The 23882-nt window shown below is 39.6% G+C and overlaps 1 protein-coding gene across 1 annotated transcript in view; it reads right to left on the bottom strand.

Moving 5' to 3' along the window:
* ADAMTS19 (ADAM metallopeptidase with thrombospondin type 1 motif 19) overlaps nt 1-23330 on the bottom strand; it is a 140272-nt gene extending 116942 nt beyond the window's left edge. The window contains exons 1-2 of the mRNA XM_009562964.2: nt 23147-23330; nt 21085-21695 (exon numbers count right to left, since the gene is read on the bottom strand). Of these exons, the coding sequence (XP_009561259.2) occupies nt 21085-21695; nt 23147-23222 (687 nt within the window). The 5' untranslated portion in view covers nt 23223-23330. The remainder of the gene's footprint in view (nt 1-21084; nt 21696-23146) is intronic.
* Nucleotides 23331-23882: the final 552 nt, after the last annotated feature.

Below are 23882 nucleotides of genomic sequence, written 5' to 3'. Positions count from 1 at the left end.
ATGAGATTTTCTTGGAAGTTAGACAAAAATGCTTCAGTATAATTTGTATCATTCATTAGGCTGTGAAGTCCACAGCTTATAATGATCATACTCAAACCTCCAACATAAAGACTCAAAAGTCAGAATTTTTGTAGGTTACTTTGGGAAATTCTCATATCATAGCTGAGGTAAATAACCCTCAAGCTGTAACCTGTCCACACAGCTGTAGTACAATGTCTTTGTAGGAAGAGGATATATTTTGCACATCTATCACAAGGTGATAAAACAACAAAACCAGATATTATAAAATTAACACAATTGTAGCTAGTTCAAACTGTGATTTTCCAAACATTTCAAATAGAGTTTTTCAACGCGTACAGGTAAATTTCTCACTAACAGCTCTGAGTTTTAAAGTGTTTCAATTAATTCCAGCTTTAAAGAAAGGAAGGGAAAAACTGTAAAGGCACATACCTTAACAGAGTCTATATCAAAAACCTATCTGTATCACTAGGGTGTCATAATCTCCTTACCCATGTTTCACATCTGGTTTTACCACAAAAGCTCTCCTCTCTTTTTTTTTTCTCCCATCTCATGAATTTTTCTAAATCTACAACGATCCATGCCAAAGATGAAAAGCTGAACTGCTCCCCATGATACAATCCATGATCATCATAATCAATGTGTAATGATGATATCATATTTATATTTTATGGTCTATATACCAAATGGGCTTTAGCCTTTGTGATGTATGGTTTAGATTCTTTTTAATCAAGATATTACCTAAAAGGGCGTGTTATGAATTGGTACACAATTCATAGGGATGAACAAAAAAGTACAAACCCCTTTTTTGCAGAAGACTAACACAAATTTTAGAGCATATATAAATTCCCTAGATTCCAGCACAGTATATCAATCATTCATAATCACCATTTCAAGGAGATACTGTTAAAAAAATCTGTAATTTTTGAACAATGACATTAAAATCCTGATTATTAAAGTTATTGCCCTTGCTTCTCTTGCTATTTCAGTGTTTTACAATGTCTATGCATACACAGAAATATACACTCCTCAGTCTCTGAAAAATCCACATAGATGCAGGAAAATAATTATGTTGCTACTCATTATCACTCACGAACCTGCTCACTAGTAAGCAGGCACAAAATGTGCTTCCTGAACTGTCTGTGATGGTGTTATAAATTCAGGTGTTCAGTCACTGTCATCGGCAACAAAACTCAAAAATCCGATGTTCCTCCAAGTGCCACAGCTTTCTGTGCAATGTAATAGTCTGGTGGTCATCAGGTTCCAGTGGCAACCTCTTCACATGCCAGCTATGCTCTCTTCTCATTATTAGTAATATCAACCTGCTATATGGCCCAATACAAAAAAAAAACCCATACAGGAGATTAATAGCTCAGGAACCGAGAGTTCAAGGGGAGAGACACAGAGATGGTTATAGAACATGTTGTAACCTGTTACAGTAAGGCAAGGTTAAACTCGATCACTTCACTCCAGATGACTGTACGCATGTCCAAACATAGGTATTTTCTTACCCTTGGTCAGAAAATGTGCATGTCTGCCAGCCCACAATGCTTTGTCTGTGAAGCATTTTTCATCAAATTTTCATCTAATAGCAACATCACAGTGTTTGAGTACCCACCCTGCTCATCAGACCTGGCTCCCTGCAATTTCTACCTCTTCCCAAAGATAAAGTTGGTGCTCAAAGGAGTCCATTTCTTTTTTTCAGCAGAAGATGTAAAAGCGAAAATGAAAAAGATCCTCAACAGCCTTTCAGAAAACAATCTGCAGGATTGCCTTGAACATTGGCAGCGTCACACGCAGCTGTGTGCCAACTCAGAAGAGATCTGTTTTGATGATAGTTGATTTTCTTAATTTGTTAAATAAAACCAGTTATAGTCTCAGGGGTTCTGTGTTGGACCCTGTAAGACCTGCAACACCAATGTCACATTACTCATGCAGTCACCTGTCTAGCTTGTGCCACTGTTTCCAGAGAAGTCAGTACATTTTCAACCACTGTACACTTACCCTTTGATCTCCAGAAGAAATCCAGTGTAAAGGACAAAGCAATTGTCAAATGCTGAAATTATTTGTTCAAACCCCTTTTCTTTCCCCTGCCCAAGAAGCTGTTTTCCAGGTTCTGGATAATTAAGTTGTGGTTAAAAGGCTGAACAAACCCCTAAACTTGAAAAGAACCTTTGACAAAGGAAAACACATCCCAGTACATAAAAAAAAAAAAGCTATGTATTCTGTGAAAGAGAGAAAACCTTGGCAGGAAAAGACCACTAGCTACCAAGTGAATCATCTGGACTTCTCCAGTGCTGATTGGAGCAGTTGGTAATAACACAAGCCATGCATACTTTTCTGAAGAAATGACATCATTCTCTTAAAAGAAGCACCAGCACAGACCACTGGCTGATTCTTCTAGTGACTTACCTAGCACAATGGATTTTATTACTGCCTCAAAGTCATAAAAAGTCATTTGGTCTTTTTACCTTACCCAGGAAATCAAACAAAGAAGAAAAGTATACATCACTCGTGAAATTGTAGGTTTGCTTATAAAATTTGCATGAATATTAATACTCAGCTAAACTTGACTTGCTACATTAAATCCAATTCCCTCTTTATGTCATGTGTAGCATGCATTATGTCATAGTTCTCACCTTACTGCCTTAAATCTCACTGCTTAAGTCTTGGAGTAATGAGGAATTAATAAAGGATACGACACAATCTAGAATGGAAAATGCAAATTGTCTTTGTATTTTAGGTGTGTTAGATCCACAGATCAAGCCCAGACCCCTATGCAGTAGACTGTAATGAAGAGACTTTCTTACACTCACCCTCATAACACAGATCCTTTATCAGCCTAGATTTCTTTCCAATGTATTTCCCTGCTGTTTCTGTTAATTAAAGTAGTTTGCAATAAAAATGCTGCTCTATTATTTAACTTTTTCTATTTGAAACTTCTTTCACCTTTTTCTGTTTTAGTAGTTGGAAAGCTTTCCAATTTTCTAACCTTAATATATTCATGGCCATTATTTTAGATTCATCTGATCTTGGGTTTACACTGTCTTCCTCTTTGGCTAGCTTTCCAGGCACCTCGATATTCACTGCTATGTTTCTATAAAAGGTAATCATTATATCACAGTTTCTGATTTGTGATGATAAACACACCAACCATTGACCCTTTCTTGATGGAACAGTCTTTACTACTGTAATTATCCTTGAAGCCACAACTGAATTCCTTTCTCTGAACGTCAGCAAACAGAACTGCAAGCTGTATTTCAGCTATCATTTCACTGCAGCTCTGTGAAATAAGAATGAAGTGTCTGTATCCCCACTAAATGTCCTTCACCAGTTGGCTGCATCTTTCACACCCACATTGTGCCTGATGGCTCATAATGACCCTGTGATCACACACAGTTTTTTCCTCCTCCTGTTCTTGTCAGCTAAGTCATGAGTCTATAAAGCAAATATATACATGTAGTATAAAAGTAGTAAGTCACACTAGAAGCCACTTACACCAGCCTTTGGCCTGTTTAATTCTGCTGTACTTTGCAGCTCTGAATTTACCACTAAAGCAAAATTAGTTTCCAGGTGTCACTTCTCATCTTACATCCCACTCATATAAAGCATGTAAGCTAGGTTCTTCATGACTAGAAATGTCTGGGAGCTTTCCAGTCAAAGAGGATTTTTTCCTGTAAAAAATACTGAAACATCAAAAAGAATAGCTCTTTATCACCTAAATCCCTGCCTTCTTTCCACATTACTATGAACAAAGTCACACTGAAAACCAGGCAAAATTTACTTGAATCCTGACTCTCACTCTGGCAGCTAAATTTGTGAGAGTGGTACTTCAGAATGATCATAGGATATTACACCAAGGACACATCTTCCATTGAAAGGTAGCGAGCTTCACATGGAGAATGAACTCTTTAAGAAGTGGAAAAGTACAGAGCAACAGTCAAACACGTAATAAGATCATTACAGATAACAGAATTACTACCATTTGTTATTTCCAATTGATTATTTTAAGGTCATCATCACACCTGACATTCTGTTTTCACAAAAATATCTTTTCTGTCTGCATTTCCTACATCGAACTAGTTCTGTCTGCTAGTCTTTGACACTACTTACTCCTCCCACACTGTAAGGCATACAACGTATTATAGCTAGACACACTGGTGTAAGACCCCACCTGGAATATTGTGTCCAGTTCTGGAATCCTCAACATAAGAAGGATATGGAGCTGTTGAAATGGGTCCAGAGGAGGGCTACAAGGGTAATCAGAGGGCTGGAGCACCTCCCATAAGATGACAGGCTGCGAGAGCTGGGTTGTTCAGCCTTGAGAAGAGATGGCTCCGAGGAGACCTTATGACGACCTTCCAGTACATTAAAATGGGGGCCTAGAAGAAAGCTGGGCAGGGACTGTTCACAAAGGCTTGCAGTGATAGGTGGAGTGGCTATAAACTAGAAAGGGGCAGATTTAGACTAGATAAAAGGAGGAAATTCTTCACCATGAGGGTGGTGAGACACTGGCACAGGTTGCCCAGAGGAGTTGCCATCCCTGGAAGTGTTAAAGGCCAGGTTGGATGGGGCCATGGGCAGCCTGATCCAGTGGCAGGTGTCCCTGCCCATGGCAGGGGGGTTGGAAAGAGATAATCTTTAAGGTCCCCCAACTCAAACCATTCTATGATTCTATGTATAAGCTTTCATAGATTCTCCTTGAAAAGATAAAATAAAATAAAATCAAGAAGTTTAATAAAATTAAACATATATTATTCTTTTCACAGATTGATTGCTTCAACAGCACACTGTAAACAGACTCCACTGTGCACTCTTATTTTGGCAGCAGTTACCCAGAAGTATAGTTTAATTGCAGCTAGCTTTAGTTAAATTAGTTGTGTCAAAACACTGGAAGAGGCTCAGTGCTTCAAAATGCAGAACTCATCTCAAACACTTTTATGTCTTGCACTGAGAGGGCACAGTGTAATTTAAACATAAAAAATACAAAATCACGAGTGAACCATAACTCCAATTTCAAAATATTAAATGTTAAAAGGAAGTAAATAGGACACTGCTTTTGAGCAAACCCCTACAGTTCTTAAGAGGACTCTTCCCAGAAAAACTACAGAAACCTTTATATATCACTAGGCTGCACAGACTGCTCCATGAACGAGATGTGTGTACTCTGTTTTTTCTCTCCAGAGAGACAAGTCTAACCTGTGGCAGTTTGAGGCAACTGTGTCATATGAAAGCAATTCTGTTACCTAATGATTTGCACTATCAATACTACTAACCCTCTGATAATTTCAAATTTGGGGGCTTGAAGAGGTATGACTGGATGAAGAATGTCATCTACAAGCCAGATAAATACACAAAGAACAGAGATAGCCAACAAGAGACCAGCATCTTTACTGAACCTACAGAACAATGGAACTGTGGGTCTCATGGACATACCAAACATTCATGTGACGTCTTGAGCGCTATTCAACCTATAAATATAAAATATATTTATAATAATACATTTATGAATAGTTATCAGCAAGAACCATGCGAAATTCAGCAAGCATGAATGCCGAGTTCATTCCCTGGGAGAGATTCACTTTCTGCTCTGGTACAGAATACCTGTTAGATGTGGGTGCGTGGATGGATGGATGGATGGATGGATGGATGGATGGATGGATGGTGAGCAGATCTGCTAAAATGGACAAGCTGGCCATTGTGGGCAGTAGGTAAAGCATGGAATGCAACAAAGGGATGTACGCAAATGAAGAGAAAAATCACAATGAAAAATGTATGTAATCTACTGAAGTGTAACATACATTCAGAAAAACAGAAAGTTTACTCAAATATCTTTGTTCGAGGTATTTAAAAAAAACCAAGGGTGCTGCAATCCTGCATGAATAATACAGCATTTCAGTGCATACAATTTCTGAAAGATGTAACAGCTCTTTTAGTACTTCCTCAGTTTTAAGATGAATAATCCCTACAACTGTGCTCTTCTGGATTTTTTTCTGGTAATAACAGCTGATCTATACCACTGCCTACGCCACCATCACCTCTCACAGAGGGGACATGTACTTGGCTGTGATGTTGTACTAAGTTGATACTGTCCTGATCTCTAAATTCTAGTCCAATTCTATTATTTACTTTTTCTCTGTCTTTGTTTTAAGTTTAGAATTCTAATCTTGTTCTGTCACTAGCTTGCAACATAAATTTGGCCAAGACATTTATGTTCATGTATGCATAACTAGTGTTCACTTTGAGAAGTCTATATGTATATATGGTGAGTACTAACAATCTGATATATTCAAAAGTTCTGGATATATTTTAAAATTCTGACATAAACCACAATTTAAAACCTAGATTTCAATTGCAACATCTACAAAACAACAATTGCCATGCAAACATACACACGGGAAATGTTTGACAGAAGCATAAATACTTTAAATGCCTCTTTATTCCTTGTTACCATGCTATGCAGCTAACAATACTGTTTAAATAAATATATTTTTTTTTACTAAATTGCAGCTACCCAGATTTCAAATACACATTCACCACAGCTGTGTGCCTATTAATCTATCAAGTATTTAGGCTCAACATCCTTTAAATAAATGGAGGAAAAAGGAGAGAGAAGAGAGAGACACTACACAATATAGAGGTGATCTGGACTTTGAGTTCGCAGTACTTGAAATTCTATTTTCTTCCATATACAGAGTTTCATATTCAGTCAAGAAAATTATTCCGCAGATATATCTTTAAAATAATAAATTCAGAATTACTAACACCTTAAGATTTATACTTGGAAACTACAAACTAAGAAATGCAGACTTACCACAGGCATGTTTTTTATTTCTTTTCCTTACGCAGCACTCTGTAAGTTTATGAGGTACAGAAAGCCTACTGCTCTTAGCACAGGTAATTTTAGTTTACAAAATTTGAAAATCAAATCAGCATTTCTGATCCAAGTGCTACAAGCCATTGTTGAAATGAGAAGTCAAAATTTACATTACGTATGTGACAGTCAAGTTAAAACCTATTTCAAGACAGGCTGGGTTAAATACATACTGAAAGAAATTGATTTTAAAACTAACTTAAATTAAAAAACCTGTATTGTATGCCTTTGCTTGAGGTAACTATGCAAGGATTGACTAATGTTACTAAGAACACAGACAGCTATTGGCAAGCCAGGCTTTGTCAGTGGTCCAGTTATTAAATGTGCAGAATATCCAGAACTGCAGACTCTGTAATCCTTATGGAAACAAATATGATATTTTCAACCTCAGATGCCTACAACAACACAGATTTTATGGTGACCAGGACTATGTCATAAACTAAAACATCACCTATTCTGCCAACCCACCACATAAGAAATTACTAGTCTCTCTCCAATCATTTCTCCCTTCACTTAGTAGATCCTACTCTTTAACTCAGACTGTTGAACTAATCAGTAAAACCAGGTAGATTCTGGAATTATTCTTATCTCTCAAGTTATTTTGCTTCTGTTACGGAAGAAACAGAAACTATGAGGATGGGCTAGAAAGCCTTAGTTGTCTCGTTAGTCCAATAACATAAGCTGAATTAATAAAATAGGTATTTCTTGCTCAGAAACTTCGCTTAACATTTAGTATTTATTGTTTCTCAAGAATAATGACAATAAACGCCACTCTTTCAAAACCCCTATGTTTATGTCATCTATGATCAAGCCCTAATATAATGGTAAGAGGGTAACCACATTGTAGTTAAGATCAGAAGAGACTTACTGAATTTTAAAATGTTAAAAGGGAAGACAAATGAGGATGTTACTATGAAAAAATAACTTCACGGATGCAACCCTCAATTTTCTCAATCTGCTCTGATCAATATATGCTCAATTAAGGAAGACACAGTACTCCAGCCTCTCTGTCTAAACTCTAAGTGGGGCAAGATCTAATTTCATATCAATTTAGAACAACAGCAGTGCTGTGACAGTAAACATAAAATTGTTTTATAATCAAGATTCTGATGTTATGATGTGTAGAATAATTCTGGCCCTCAGGTTTCATATTTTCATCTGTACTTATACGGTCTAGAGGAATTACGTTTTCCTTTTCATGAGTTCCCATTTTCATGTAGCAACTTACAAGGGCCATGCCATCAGTTTGGTTCATGAAAAATGCAATGACCAGAGCTGACCGTTTCCAAATGAACTGAAGGAAGTAACTGCCATTATGAAAGGAAGCACTAACTACCAAAGCTGCAAAACGAAAGGAAGAAATTCAAAGATATCAAATGCTTGAGCCCTATGGACAAAGATCTTCATTTTGTCTCCCCCATAATCATACAATAAACAGATGTTTTATGTAGTTGAGTGACTTCAACTCCGTTGTTGGTGCACGGACCAACTGACAAATAAGGATGCTTCTTGTCTGTTGCCTAAAATGTTGTGGAAAGCCTTATTTTATTTTGCTTCAAAAAATACGCTGGAGCAACGTGCTCAAAGAGCCACAGATGACTAATACAGACCTATAAAATAAACTACAATCAAACTGAAAACCAAGACACAATTATACTTGAATAAGCATGACACAACCCTTTACTTGCACAACTCAAAGTGGAGCTGGCATAAAATTACATTTTTAAAACAGCTACCAAACCTGTAGATTACGTCTATTGTTGTCAAAACTGAATGAGGCCTGATGATAACAATCACTTGGCTTTGCTTATCAAGTACATGCTACATTAAATAGAACATCACAATGATTTATTATTTTAAAAAAAGGCACAACCCCAATCACATCCCTTTCCAGAATGAATACAACAGCTCCTCTAAAGTAAGCCAGGATTTTAAAAACTTTATTCCATAAAACTTAAGTTAAAAATTCTTTACACTGAACTGGTTTTAGTAATGTTCCTTATAATTATATAACAACATTGCAGTAATTATTAATATTACATTGAAGAAGAAAGTCTCTTTGCATCATTACATATTACTAGGGCTAAAAAAAGCAGCACCTATGGAAAAATATCACCTATGCAAAAAAATTATTGCAATTAAAGACTCAATGCTGGTAAAGACTCAATGCTGGTAAAGACTCAATGCTGGTAAAGATGTGTTTCTTAGAGCGTTTTGGTGTAATGGTGTAACTTAGCGCTTCTTGTGGTAAGATTAAAAAACACTCTTCTGGAGTCTAGAGGCAAACTGCTACACCTTTAGCTAATAGAACTGCATCAACTCCATTTCTTTAGTGCAAGATGGGATTTAATCCCATCAGAATCTGAAATATTATTTTATGCAGCCAAAAACGTAACAGTATATGAAGGATGAGCACAAAGCATTCTACACTGAGTCCCATGCAGGAGATTTAAATGGGAAAAAAATCAGCAACTGTATGTAAACTACATTAGACAAAACACCTTGACTAGTACCAAAAAGACCAAACCAAACAATCCAACTTTAAATTGATTCATCCATGTAAAACACTCCAATAGTGCATACCAATGAGCCACCATTGTTCAAACCCATGTGCTTTCATTGTAGCCACCGAAGGACGTGGCACAGCTCCAAGACCCACCCATGACTGCCCATAGAGAAACTTAATCTCTGCTAATCCTTATTGAAATATCTATCCACGACTCCATTATTCTGGTTTTCTTCTGAGAGAGGAGCTGAACTGCATTCAAAGACTGTTTAATTCAAGGCAGCGCTCCATGAAACTCAGTTTTGTTCAAATCTACAATTTGCCAAAACTACTAACTGTGGAAAAGAGTAATTCAAGACAGGAAAATAAATTATATTTATGGGCACAGAACTATAATTCAACAAATCAAGTTAGTCCACCTATAAAATAAAGTTCTGCTTGGGCTTTTTATACTTCTATCTAGAATGACATGAATCCAGAACTGGTAGTAATACGGGAAATAAATATGACTCACACAATTTATTATCATTTTAAATTTTCATCACTTAAAAAAGTTGGAAATATATAGAAGTCATATACTTCTATGACTCCACTTATAACTGAAATGCTTCCTTTATTTTTTTTTCCAAACTGTGTGCATTTTTTTGCTTTCAACTGCTAAACCTATATTCTCCTTCCCCTTTTTTTTGGGAAAAAAATATTAATTTACCTTTTGTTGTACATAGAAACTAAAGTTCTCCTACCTCTGTGAAAGAAAGAACAATATCTAATTCTAATTATTATTCAAGAAGTCTTATTTTAAGTAAAAGGAAGAAAAAACTAATTTTCAAAGAAGGTTTTTTCCCTTTTCTTAAAAGTCTAGAGAAGTTGATTTTATGTGGGTAAGAATACAAATGGTGAGCAGAATGGAGTTCTCATATTAGCATCTTGATCCAAGTAGCATCAGTCTGACTGGTCACTTAAGCAATTTCGTTTATGTGAAAAAAAAAAAAGAGTTATCATTGAAAATTAAATAAGAAAGAAGGAATTGTTTCCTTCCATTATTTCCAATGCAAATAATTTAGGATTGAAACCAAAAAAAACTCCATAGGAACATAGAAGTCTTTGTTATTATGCTTCCTTAGATAGGCAACTGCAGAACAAAGAGGTAATCAAGCAGAAAAAGGGAAACATGCTAGGACTATCAGCCAGAAATTGGAAAACTAAATTTTTTATGTGCATAATTGTATCCATTTTAGCCTATAAGCCCTCTTTTACTTTTAACTCCTTTGCTCCCCTCATTTGCGACTTCATAAATATTTATGTCATAGAAGGACAAAAAAAGATTGGGGATCTATCTAGGCAGAAAATCGCCTAAACAAACCCCCGTCCCCTAACTTGCAATAAGCTTGTGAATTCTTAGAAAATTTAAAAATTGCCTAAGTTTGAAAAGTTTCACACACAGCTTACAACAGAAGCATAGATCCAGACAGCTTTATTCTTAACAGTATTTTTTAAAACTCAATTAAGTGAGACCACAATTAAATATTAAGCCCTGATAATACGTGTGAAAACCCGGCTTTAAGTTCCCTGCATATACCATGAGTAAGAACTCGCCCTTCACTCACTGCTGTATCCCTGAAAAACAGGCATTCAGCATTTTCTTGTGTTCTTTTTCTTTTCTTGTCTCCCATCTTCAGAAGAAAAGCAAAACACTTCATACAAGAAGTCTTCAAGCAGAGTTCCACCTGCGTTTTCAAGGTTATAATCCAATCATCACGCTAATCAGTGTTCTCACCAACAAGAAGAGCAATGAGAAGTTTAAGCACATGTGAAGCAGTTTAACCTTTTATATAAAGAATGGCATTACTATAATGGCTGTTGGGCATTTCTCCCAATCAGCATCCCCTTAAGGCCAGAGGGACATAACAGGACATTCACACTGTAAAAAGTTGTCCCTAGCTAAAGTAACATCATGTGAGCAGATATCTGTATTTTCCTTAACATAGTGCTACCTAAATGACCTGACTTGAACGAGTTAAAACTTGTGACATCTAATGAGAACGTAAGGTAGCACAGCTGACATCATCAAGCAAGCATATGCAATTGTTGGAGGATAATCACGCAGGAATAAATCACTTCGTAAGTCAGGTTTGGGCACATTTATACACTTTTGGAAGCAAAACTAGTTCAGAAAATAACTCAGACTGAACTATCAGCAGGCCCAAGAAAAACATTCATAGCACAGACTTCCTAAAATTTTGCTTCTATTCATTTACATGCAGATGCATGTATTGTTAGCAACTAATATTATGGTATTGATTTATCATTCTAAAGACTTCGTAACTCTAGGAATGTTCTTCCTTATTTCCATTCCAAATAATACTTCTTTGCTTATGACAGGTTAACAACAAAAGGTTAACTGAATGGCTAATGCACAGCAGATGTACATCTGATTTTAAATCTAATATAAATATTTTGGGTGATTGGTTTATAAAAGTTTGACCAACTACTGTCTGGATATGCAACATAAACATACATGCATGTATTCAGCATATTTCATGCTATTTCCATCATATTGCTGCTTCTGCAAAGCAACCAACCAACCATCATGCTATGTCCCTAAAGTCATCAGTGCCAGACTAAACCAAGGAAAGGGACATGTGCTACAGAAGATACAAATATCTTCTTTTCTTCCAAATACAAATGACTTTGATTCATCCCTTTCTACTCTCATCATAGCAAAGAACGATGTGAGAGATTTGCAGACTACCTCTACATCACCATAAACGCTCCTCCTTGAATAACCTCACCTACCCTCAATCCCACAATGACTCTCACAACTCATGCTCTCTATTGTTTTCTCCCTCTTTTCCATATCCCCTGCTTTTCTGGTATCACATCTTGGAAATCATGGGTATTCCTATATTTGCCTCTTACAATCTCCATTCTTGCAGGTCCGAGAAATCTTTCAAAAAAGAAAGACAAGGAAAAGTGCTCTTAAAATAAAATTAAAATGGTTGCAACACGGTGAATATTTGTTTCTTTAAAAAACAAAAAAAAAAAAAAAACAAAAACAATTAGCACTTATCATGAGATATGTATAAAAGTCAGGGATGTAAGACTTGGAGAATATGCTAAGTTCAGCAGCCTTAAAAGTTGTAGGTGGGAGAGGCTAAGTCTTTTGTTTTTGAAGCAGATAACTTCAAAGTAGGGAGTGAAAACTTTACTAATTTAACACAAAAACTTTACTCATTAATGGCCTTATACACTATTGCTCATTTACCATCTCAATTCTTTATCTTGCAAAATAAGCTTTATAATTTTATGCTTATTAATTGCAATGAGTAGAGCTCTCAAGTGATTCACAACAGTCTCAATTTTTTTTTAAAAGAATAACTCAGAATATTGCATATTTCTCATTTCATAGAATCATAGAATCACCAGGTTGGAAGGGACCCATTGGATCATGGAGTCCAACCGTTCCTAACACTCCCTAAACCATGCCCCTCAGCACCTCACCCACCCATTCCTTAAACACCTCCAGGGAAGGTGACTCAACCCCCTCCCTGGGCAGTCTCTGCCAGTGCCCAATGACCCTTTCCGTGAAAAATTTTTTCCTGATGTCCAGCCTGAACCTCCCCTGGCACAGCTTGAGGTCACTCCCCCTTGTCCTGTCCCCTGTCACTTCGGAGAAGAAGCCAGCTCCCTCCTCTCCACAACCTCCTTTCAGGTAGTTGTAGAGAGCAATAAGGTCTCCCCTCAGCCTCCTCTTCTCCAGGCTAAACAACCCCAGCTCTCTCAGCCACTCCTCATAAGACTCGTTCTCCAGCCCCTTCACCAGCTTCATTGCTCTTCTCTGGACACACTTTCTAATTATGGTTTGGAAGTATATTGCAAAGGAAGTCTTTGTAATGAAATTATGCACTTTAGGAGAACAGCAGGGCATTATAAGTAGAATTGGAATCACAAATCAAACCTGTGTCAAGATGGAGCGATTACATGATTATAGGATAGCTCCTAGGACTAGAAAGGAATCATTACCACATGGTCTGAGGCAGCTTGGCCCAACATCTTGTATACCACACCACAATGCTTAATATTCAAGGAAACAGAGATCGTTATAGTTCAAACATAGTTTTGGCCTAAATCAAAAGTGATTTTTGAAAGGTTTTAGCTTTACACTGACGCTACTGTTCCTGTGTTTAGAAGAGTTATTGTTCTTATAAACTAGCAAAAGCTCTTGTAAAATCAAACCAAAAGTCCAATCAAATAATGTTTAATCCAGAAGGGCAAAAGCTAATAGCAACAGACTGCAGCATCAGAGCTCAAGAAGGAAAACAGAAAGAAGTTTTTAGTCCTTTATCATTACATAGTTCTTCATTGCTTTATGATTCCTAATGACAATAATCACACATTTAAAGGGACACCATCTCCACTATTCCATTTCTTTATGAAAAAAAACCAGCCATATTTAGCATTTATCTAATGTTTGTAATTAACTTTCTGTTTCATGCAGGATAGAGAAACTTTTGTTAATTTGTTTGTACCTATATGCTGGTTATTCCAGCTGGCCATGGTCACTTTGTCAGTTTTCCTGGCTTCTCTACTGTGTTTTCAGTTGTGCTTCATTAGATGATCAAGGTGAGATTACAACAAAGAGATCTTGATATAATGGAGAAATTACAAAAAAAGCAGATAAGACTATGCTGAAGCAAGACGTGCCCGTGCCAAAGTAATCTCATGGAAACACCTTATTTTGTTCTTTTGGAGACCAGACTTCCTAGGAGCATTGTTGCCCTCCTCTCTCCCATGTTCCACATCCAGGAGGAACGACCCAACACAGATCCAACACAGACATTGAAAGTATGGGTATTCTCCCAGGAGCACAACCCCGTTCCATTGGGTTTTCTACCTCATGCAGAGGTGGGAAGCCCAAATTTCAGTCCACACACTTTATTTTCCCAGAGGTGCTTCTGTTTCTTCTGCAAAGAAACCCACTTCCATAACAGAGCAAAGCTGCTTTCTGTTCAGAGCTGACATTTCCACTCATTCCCTACCTTGCCCACAAATGACAAGTTTTATATTGCCCATTTAAAGATGTTTAAAACACAAATAAGGTGTAAGTCAAAGTCAACCACGCAAAACTTGGTAAACCTGTGACCTTTCAGTAAGAGATACTCAGTACCCTCATTCACACATTTATTTCTGTTCCTCTCAGCAAAGTTTCATTTCTTTAAAAAACTGACAGTGCAACAGTAGGCAGACTGTGTGCTAAGAAATGGAGTTTATCATTCAATGTAGGTAACTGAAAAAGTCTCCAAAAACCCCACCTGTGATCTCCTATATTTTTCTGTCTTCAGTTAGCCCTAGTTTTACAAAAGAGGGAATATAAACACACATATAGCTGCTCGCATTTATCCTGCTTTTCAATTTCAGGATCTCTGGAAGATGGGGGTCCAGAAGAAGGGAATGTGTACTTCATTGCATCCTGGCAGCTTTAAGGATAATCCTATTTAATTTTATAATCCTTCTGTAATGTCAAACTTTAGCCTGTATGTATCAAATGGACCGTGAATATTGGTAACAATCGTTTTTCTTTCCCCTTTCATGAAAAATTGTTTGTGATCTCCTTTTTCTAATGTTTAGCCTCAGCACAAAAGAAGCTGTAACTGTCTCCAGTTTCTTTTGGAAAAAGTATCTGGTGTGGAAGTTACTCAAAAACTATGTATAACTGCACCATCACTGAAGTGGGAAGGCAGAGGTACTATTCTCACTTGACAAGAGGCTTAGTATTTAACCATTTTGAGGCTTGTATGTTAGTACTGTATGGTTCACGATGTGTAATGGGGTAGTCATTCTCCAGCTTGATCAAAGTAGTAAGTCTATTAAGAAATCTAAAAGCCTTAAACCAGGACCTCGCAACCTATAACAGCACAGCTGCTCAGTGCAATTTATGAAGTGTGTGTCTTGCTCCTGACCACAGGCTCCGAGAGCCTCACAAAAGCTGGGATGCTTGTGAAAACAAGGATTCACCTTGCATGTGCCCTGTACAGCAAACTCACACCCAGTCCAAACAATCCACACAATTGCCAATCAGCCTGACCCTATGGCAGGAAAGGAATTGCAGCAGGTTATTGCACTGCTGCTGAAAGGAGCTGTACAAGCAAAAAAGCAGAAGTTAGTACAGCTCTCCAAATCTGTCCAAGTCATCCAAAAATTTAAGTATACTTGCCATGTCAGACACTACTCTCACTGCAAGAATCACTTGGAAGTTTAACTAAGAACTGTATTCATTGGGAGTTTTCCCATATAAAATGTTGAAACACTGTGGTTAAAATCCTCCTCTAGGAGGAAAGAGGTCAAAACAAGGATTCAGTCTTTTCTTAGGCTGAATCCTAACCTCAAAAGTAACTTTGCGCAGAATTTTAGGAATACAGAATTTTTTTATTTTATTTTATTACTACTACAACTTCATTCTGCTTGTTCTGAGACAATCTGTAAAGTCAGACTATCCCCAATGGATAGGTACAACATAAAAAAATCCAGTTATGTAGAAGGTCTATTATGTGTCCCAAATTTAAGGGTTGTGTGAATTTAGAATATCATAGAAAAATATTTTGAATCCAACATGAGTCATTCCCTTACTCTTAGGTAATAGCACTAATCCTCAAAACATACTGTGTGTCAGAAACAACCTCTCCCCCCATACATTTCCTGCAATGGCACGTCAGGTTTTTTTCAAGTCTTAGCAGAAGTACCATGCAAGCATTCCATTAGCCAAAGAAGGCACACAAGTTTTTTTCACATCCTAATTTATTTCAGTTTTATTGTAAAAAAAGGCTGTTACTACTGGAAGCATTTGTTCAAGTTTTGTCCAATGATATCTGGCACTTCCCTGCATGACAGAGAACTACTAACACCAATTCTTCTGCTGATGCTGGCAGCATTGCTTCGGATGGTGCTCGTTAAATGTATGTATGACAGTTGAGTAAATCTGTGACTACTTGTCTATAAATTATCTATCGGATTTTTAAATACTTGTTTGCTAAGAGTAATGAGGCCTAAAAAAAAGCAAGACACAGTCCTCTAGAGAAAGCTCTTCCCTGCATTGGAATGGAGATGTATTAAGACTTGTTCCCACTCAAGTCACTGGGAAAAGGCACATCAATTTTCATTGCAAATAACATTTGACACTGACTCTTTGACTGTTTAGAGAACTATATATACGCTATTGACCATTTCACATTCTTAAAATCCAGTGAAAAAAAAGAACCACACAGATGAATTTCAAAGCTTCTCTCTAGTAAATTAACCCAGCCTGCAATGCCGTCTGTTTAGGCAGATCTCCACACGTTCTGTTAGACAACATGCTAAGTGCAGCGGTCAACAGCCATCGGGGTATGGAGCTGCATTCTCCTGTTCATCCTCTGGGTATACATTTGCTTCTGTTTGCACTTCCTAACAGTCTAAACGTATCCCATTGCTTTAGGTATAAGAAGACATTCAAATCCTCTCTCTACCTTGCTCTTCTCTAGTTACTGCAGACAGCTTAAGCTAAAAAGATAAAAAAAAGGAAACAGTGGGAAAACCTGTATCACCACATAGCCATAGAGTAGTACGTTAGCATTTTGGTGCTGAAAAAAAACCTAAATGCCTCTCTTTCTGAAATTAAACAAGTAGGAGATAAAGAATACATCTGCTCTGTTTATAGCCTGCTTTGAGGAAACACAGTGAGATTACTTAAACTTGCATGCTAGCAGCAGAGCAGATAGTTTGTAAAGAACCATTAGCCAGATTTCTTAATCCTAAATCCACAGTTTCTCCTCCACCGTACTCTAAAAGAACTACCCAATGCAACTTATATAATTTACCAGTTTCAAATAAAACTGTTCAACATTTGACATGCTTTTTTTTTTTTTTTTTTTCCTATTTCAAATATTATGGCTAAACAGATTCAGGCAGTAGAAACAACCACTTAAATAACTAATGGTCTAGCTCTGCAATTCATCACTTTCAGAAGAGCAGCCTCCCTGGCATCAGCAGGACTGCTTACATCCTGGGATTTGGCTAACGATGAACAACATGTAGGCAGTCAGCATACAGATGCAGAATTCTTTGAAACTTCGCCTTATTAATCTTCCCACAGCACCACTGCAGAATCCCAGAACGTAGTCCGAGCAAATCCCACTGAGCTACAAAAGGATGTAAGAATCCACAAGTGTTTTAACAAAGAGTTGGATAGGACTGTCGCCACTGATCATGTGAGCTCTGAGATTACACCAAGGTCATGGTGATGGAAATTCTAGATTGTACTTGCATATCTACAGTCTTTAGTTTGATTAGAAAATACCACTGAATTATGTTTCCTTCATTTGTCAAGATATTTTGCCAAATGAAACCAACGTTGGCAGTCAGAATTTGGTTAGTAATTATCTTGGAGTACAACTCTCATTTTTCACTTGTATTTTCACATGATTAACATAGCATGATATGAACCCCATTATTATCACCCCTCCAAACTGTCTTTTGACAAACAGCTCAAGAAAAAACCCACACTACTGAAGCTCTCAAGAACTGTAAAATAAGAAATATGGGGAAGCTTTAATACTGTGCTGTACATGACATGTTTTATACAACTGTAACCAGTGCGCTACTCAAAAACATCTAAATCCCACTTTGACGGAATAACCTGACTAAAATTTTCAACAATATTATTCTGCCTTTCTCCCTTCAGAAGGAGCAGTTAAGTCTTCTATCCAGAAATTTTCTCTGTTTCCTGAATGCCACTGGCATGTCAGGACTCTTTATGCCTTGAGAAGCTGGAATGAACACCAGGATCCTAACTTAGATGGCGCAACAATTTTGTGCAAGTCCTTTTTTTTTCATTTATTTAAGATTTTGTGTCTTTTCACAAAACTAGCCCTATAGCATCAGCCACACATCTGTACTGGCATGTACAACCCTCCTCTGCACATGACAGTCAAACCTTTTCTACTGGCCTTTACGCTCCTTCACCTTTCCTCCTGTGTGGCAAAATCACTGTTGTCTGTCAAACTACAGTTCCTTTCCTCAGGTGTAACAGAGATTCACTAAAAGGCTACTATCTACAGAGCAGAATGGTGGAAGTTTTTTTGCTAGACAGAGATGCTGTATTTCACACTGAAAGGAAAAATTATTGTGTGGAATCTAAGCTGCATGTTAAGGAACTTAGAGCCCACTTGTCTAGCTTTTCCAAGTATATGCAGCCTAGTAACCTTAACCCAAAGTCTGCAAGGCTTTGAAATGAGAAAGACATTAATACTAAATTGTGTCTGAAATCTCTTTATCTTGAAAATTAAAAAATAAATTGTACCTGAGGTAGTAACAACAAAATATTTGTACATTCAAGTTTCAGTGGATTTTTACATCTTAAAAGAAAAACTGTAGGTTGAAATTTTGCTTGGCTCTTTAAGCAGGGCAAGGCCTAGAGGAAAAAGGGTGGAATATGCAATGCATAGATGATGTTTTTTCAAGACGCTTGGAAACAGAGCAACTTACGTATATAAAAGAGCCCAAGCAATGACTGAATAAAGGATGACAAATAACTTAAGATTTGTTATGACAACTTTGACATAATAGCACTCCGCGATTTTTTTAACTATGTGCCTGACGCAGCAACACTCTCAGGAAGAACAGCTGCTTAACTATTTCACTGCAAACAATCCTATGCAGTGAAGGATTATGACACCACCAGTCAACATCAACAACAGTTTCCAATTTTATTTGAGATACATAGAATAGCTTATGTTTCAGCTGCAGCTTTTTGAAAGGGGAACACGATCGGATGCTTAGATGACTGGTAGGCTGGTTGGAAGCTGGTATTCCTAGATAATTCTGATTAAATCAAAAATTGCTGATGGGGCTTCTAGGGAACTGAGGTCTATTTTTCCAATTTATAAATCAAGTCAAGGGAATTACAGATATGCAATGACGTACACCACTTTTGAGCAGACTTTTTTGACAATTATCTCCACTAATTTCTTTGCAAAGATTTTCTTTAAACTAATTTTACTCATACACAATGTAGAAGCAAGGAAAATTCTAAGAAGAACAAAGTGCATAAGTCAAATTCTTTTCCAGAGCATAAAAACCCTTTTACCTTTTCGATCGCGAAACACCTTCAGTTGATTTTCAATATTTTTCTCCACAATTAATCCTGCTGCCATGCTTTGGAAAATCTGACAAAATGTCAATAATTAGATGGCTACCACTAAGAGTTGTGTGAAACTTGGTGGTTTCTCTTTGCAGAAGCATAAGCAAATATTTTATTTGGTGTCAACCCACACATGTTCCCTCTCTATCACTTTCAGTTTGGGTTTTGACTTCTGAGTAAGTCCAAACAGGCAAATGAATAAGCAGTCAAAATTTCCACATTTTACCCGGTTTCACTTCATGACCATGCAAATAAAAGCAAGGCAAGCATATCTTCATGAATTGACAATGGAACAAGTTAGACATCCAAATTCAGAAAGAAATGCACGAAAACATCTATCATGTGATTGTGGTGATTTATATCCATCTAGGCACCAAAAAAACCCAAGGTTATGATGATTTTAACTCTCTCTACCACCATTGCTGTTTGTATTCTGTATTTTACAAAGTACTGTAGGCATATGCATTTATGAAGCTATATAAAGGGCCAATATGAGAATAATAGTAGTAATAATTGGTTTTGTTTTAAATGCTGCCAGCATTTTACATCATCCCAGCTGCTTTCTACTCTTTCCACCCAACCCCATTTATTTGGGGATTGCAGCTTACAGGATCACCACTGCTGTTGTCAGTGTGGCCAATCCTGATCTTCTTCTGGTAAAAATCACAACAGATCGAACAAAAATTATAGCAGGTGAAATTTGTTTTAAACAAGGGACGTACCCCACAGAAGTAATGATCACTCAAAGGATCTGACTGTATTAACGTTTCTGCTGAGAACATTCTCATTGTGTACTTCTATGGAGGAACTGAAAGGAAGGAAGGGTACAGAGTCCCAAATCCAAGCAAGTGCAGATACCACATGTAGGAAGTTGTAAGGTAGGGAAAAAAGGCCAAAGGGATAAGAGGAATGAAAGGAAAGGAATAACGAAGATAAGAAAGCAGAGGTAAAATATTGATAGAAATAGGAAAGGCTGAACAGTCTGAAAACTGGAATGTATAATATGAGGAAGATAACACAGATGAGAAAAATAGCTTAGAGTATATGGTGGGAATGAAGAACAAAGGGACTACAGATGGACTGGAGCAGAGATGATCATATACGCAAAACAAAGGAGAGTGAACATAGAGATAACTAATGACAAGCACACACTGAAGACCAAGATGAAATTAGGGATGGAGAAAAGCTAAAGAAAGGATAACCAAAGAATAAAAAGGACATCTAGAAAAGAAAGGTATGGGACTGTGAGACAAAGATGTATCTGGAAATGGAACAACAGACATCAGAACTTTACAAGATAAAGGCAAAAGTAGGATTTGAGAAAAATTATGGTTGGGATAATAAAAGTATGAATGGCAAAATCATTAAAAATAAGGATAAGTACAAAAGTAGAATCCAAAAGGATATGAAAGAAGGAAGACCTCAGGAAAGCATTGGGAGTGAAAAGCGACAGATGAAGCTGACACTTGGATAGACACCTTTGTACTACTCCTGCATGCAAGATCATCTTACCAATCCACCACAGGTACTGAAGGAGGCGAAGGAGCCTGGGTAGCGGAGGACAGCACCACTGTAGTAACAAGCTCTCTCAGGCTGTGATTGTGCAGCACCTGGTGGGCTTTTGCCCTCACCCCCAAGCCGCTCCTCCACAGCAAAGCCAGGAGCCAGGAAACGGCTGTCCCTCTTGAGCAGCAGGTAGAGCTCCCGAGCAAAAGCTGGGATCCTCAGCAGCACCTCATCTCCATCCTCTGCTGGAGGTAGTGGCGGGGGGGATGGTGGTGGTGGCAACTGAGAGGCAGCACCAGATCCCTGGGGCAGGGGGGACCAGTGGTAAAACTCCTGAGATTCATACTCATCTTCAGTGTCCTCTTCCTCTGCCGCCTCCCCCACAGTCTGTGCCTGCCCTTCCACGGAGGAGGACACTGAACGCACCTCCCGGGAATTGCCAGCAACTGAACTAGGTGTGATGAGGGCACTGAGGGTGGTGCTCTGGTTCCCACAGCTGGTGTCAGCGCTGCAGCCACCCCCACCACCACTGCCGCCCACCGGCTCCTGCTGGCCCTGGCTCCACAGTGTGGGGAAGACGATCTCCCACTCCTCAGTTTCTTCTGAAGGATGGAGACCTGAAGGAAGGAAGGCCAGCAGATGCTTTAAATGAATAGAGCACACAGCAGCACATGGCGCCTGCCAGAAACCTACTCCACCCCATGCTCTTTCTGGCTCCCAGCCCACCAAGCATGCCACCCAAAGTACAGTGGGCTCCCTTTGGCCCCTTCTCCTGTTCTTACACATGGCACGTGGGCCAGATGCCTGTTCAGGGGCCTGGGACACACCAAAGTCCTGGTAAACACTGAGACAGAGTTGGAGCTTAACTTGAGCAAATGTTACGTTTGAACCAGTAGCCAGGGACACTCATGCAAGAAGAGCTGCACAAACCTTTCATCATTTAGATCAAGTGGCAAGTTTGCATACAGCTAAAAATATTTGTTAATTTATCAGGCAGAACCTGAACAAAAATATCTTGAAAATTTCAACCTCATTCTCAGCATATTTTGCAAGACCCGTTATGACTTCAAAAGGGCAAACAAATGGGCACATACCTCATGGCCACACATTTGTAAGCGTACGTACAAGTGGCAGATGCACGCATAGGCTGCATCATCACTGTCACAGAATCATATAATGGCTTGGGTTGGAAGTAACTTTAAAAATCACCTATTTCCAACCTCTCTGCCACGGCAGGGGCACCTTCCACTGGACCAGACTGCTCAAAGTCCTATCCAACGGGGGCTTGAACACCTCCAGGTATGGGGCAGCCACAGCACCTCAGAGCAACTCAGGCCAGTGTCTCACCACCCTCACAGGAAAACACTTCTTCATAAGATCTTATCTCAATCTCCCCTCTTTCAGGTTAAAACCATCTCCCCTCCTTCTACCTCTGCACTCTCTGATAAAGAGTCCCTCCCCAGCTTTCTTGTAGCCCCACATCACTATAAGATCTCCTTGGAGCCTTTTCTTCTCCAGGCTGAACAACCCCAACTCTCCCAGCCTGCCTCCATACGGGAGGTGTTATCCTTATAATCAAACTGAATTATAATCACTAATTAACAATGTCTGCCTATTACACACACCAGATCCCAATTAACCAAAACTCCCAGCGCACCAGCATTATGTTTTTCAAACACTTGGCTGGGCACCATCTCCCCAGCCTGACACGGAGGAGAGTTTTACCCACACATTCACCCTACACATCCCGGTGGGTCACAGCAGGAAAAGGGGGAATGGCTTTACAGTAAAAGAAGAGAGGTTTAGGCTAGGTATTACGGAGAAATTTGTGACAGTAAGGGTGGGAAGGCACAGGTTGCCCAGGGTGCCCCGTCCCTGGAGGTGTCGGAGGTTGGATGGGGCACAGCGACCTGATGGAGCTGAGGACGCAGGGGCAGAGGAAGGAGGACGGGGCTGGATGGTCCCTCCCAATCCACCCTCGCCGCGGAGGGGAGCAGCCGCGCTGGGATGCCCGGGCAGCGCGGCTCCCCGTCGGCAGCATCCCTCCCCGCTGCCGATGCGCACTTACCCGCGGCCAGCCCGCTTGACAGCACGCACAGCTGGGAGAGCAGGCAGCAGAGGCGGCGGAGGCGCATCCCGGCCATGGAGCCGAGCGGCGGGCAGAGGCGGCGGCAGCGCACACGGCGCCCGGCGGGCGGCTGCGCCCCGACACCGCGCGGCCCCCGCGGCCGATCGCCCCGCGGCCCCGCCCCAGCGGGCGCCTCCTCCCCCGCCTCCTGCCACCGCCGCGCATCCCCCGGCGCCGCCGGCCGCGAGTGGGGCGTGGGGGGAGCAGCCCCCCCTCCGCCCGCTGCCCGCCTTGCGTCCCAGCGCTATCGCATCCCACCCTGCTTCCATCGCGCGCCGCATCCCACCCCCCCAAACCCACCTCTTTCCCAACCCCCTTCCATTGCGTCCCATCACATCCCCCTTCCATTGCACATCGCATCCCACTCCCCAAAACAGCTCTTTCCCACTCCCTCTTTCGTTGCATTGCACCCCACCCCTCTTCCATTGCACATCGCATCTCACCCCCCCACTCCAGCTCTTTCCCACTACCCCTTCCATCGCACATCTCATCCCACACCCCACCTTATCTCTTTCCCAATCCCCCTTCCATCGTTATCGCATCCCACCCCCCTTCCATTGCACATCGGATCCTCCTCCCCCCACCCCCCCAACCCACCTCCTTCCCACCTCCCCTTCCATAGTAATCGCATTCTACACCCCCTTCCGTTGCACAGGGCATCTCACCCCTCCACCCC

This window comes from Cuculus canorus, chromosome Z (genome assembly GCF_017976375.1).
Source record: "Cuculus canorus isolate bCucCan1 chromosome Z, bCucCan1.pri, whole genome shotgun sequence".
Lineage (NCBI taxonomy): Eukaryota > Metazoa > Chordata > Aves > Cuculiformes > Cuculidae > Cuculus > Cuculus canorus.
The sequence above is the reverse complement of the archived record's forward strand: the minus strand, read 5'-3'. Positions and strand labels throughout refer to the sequence as shown.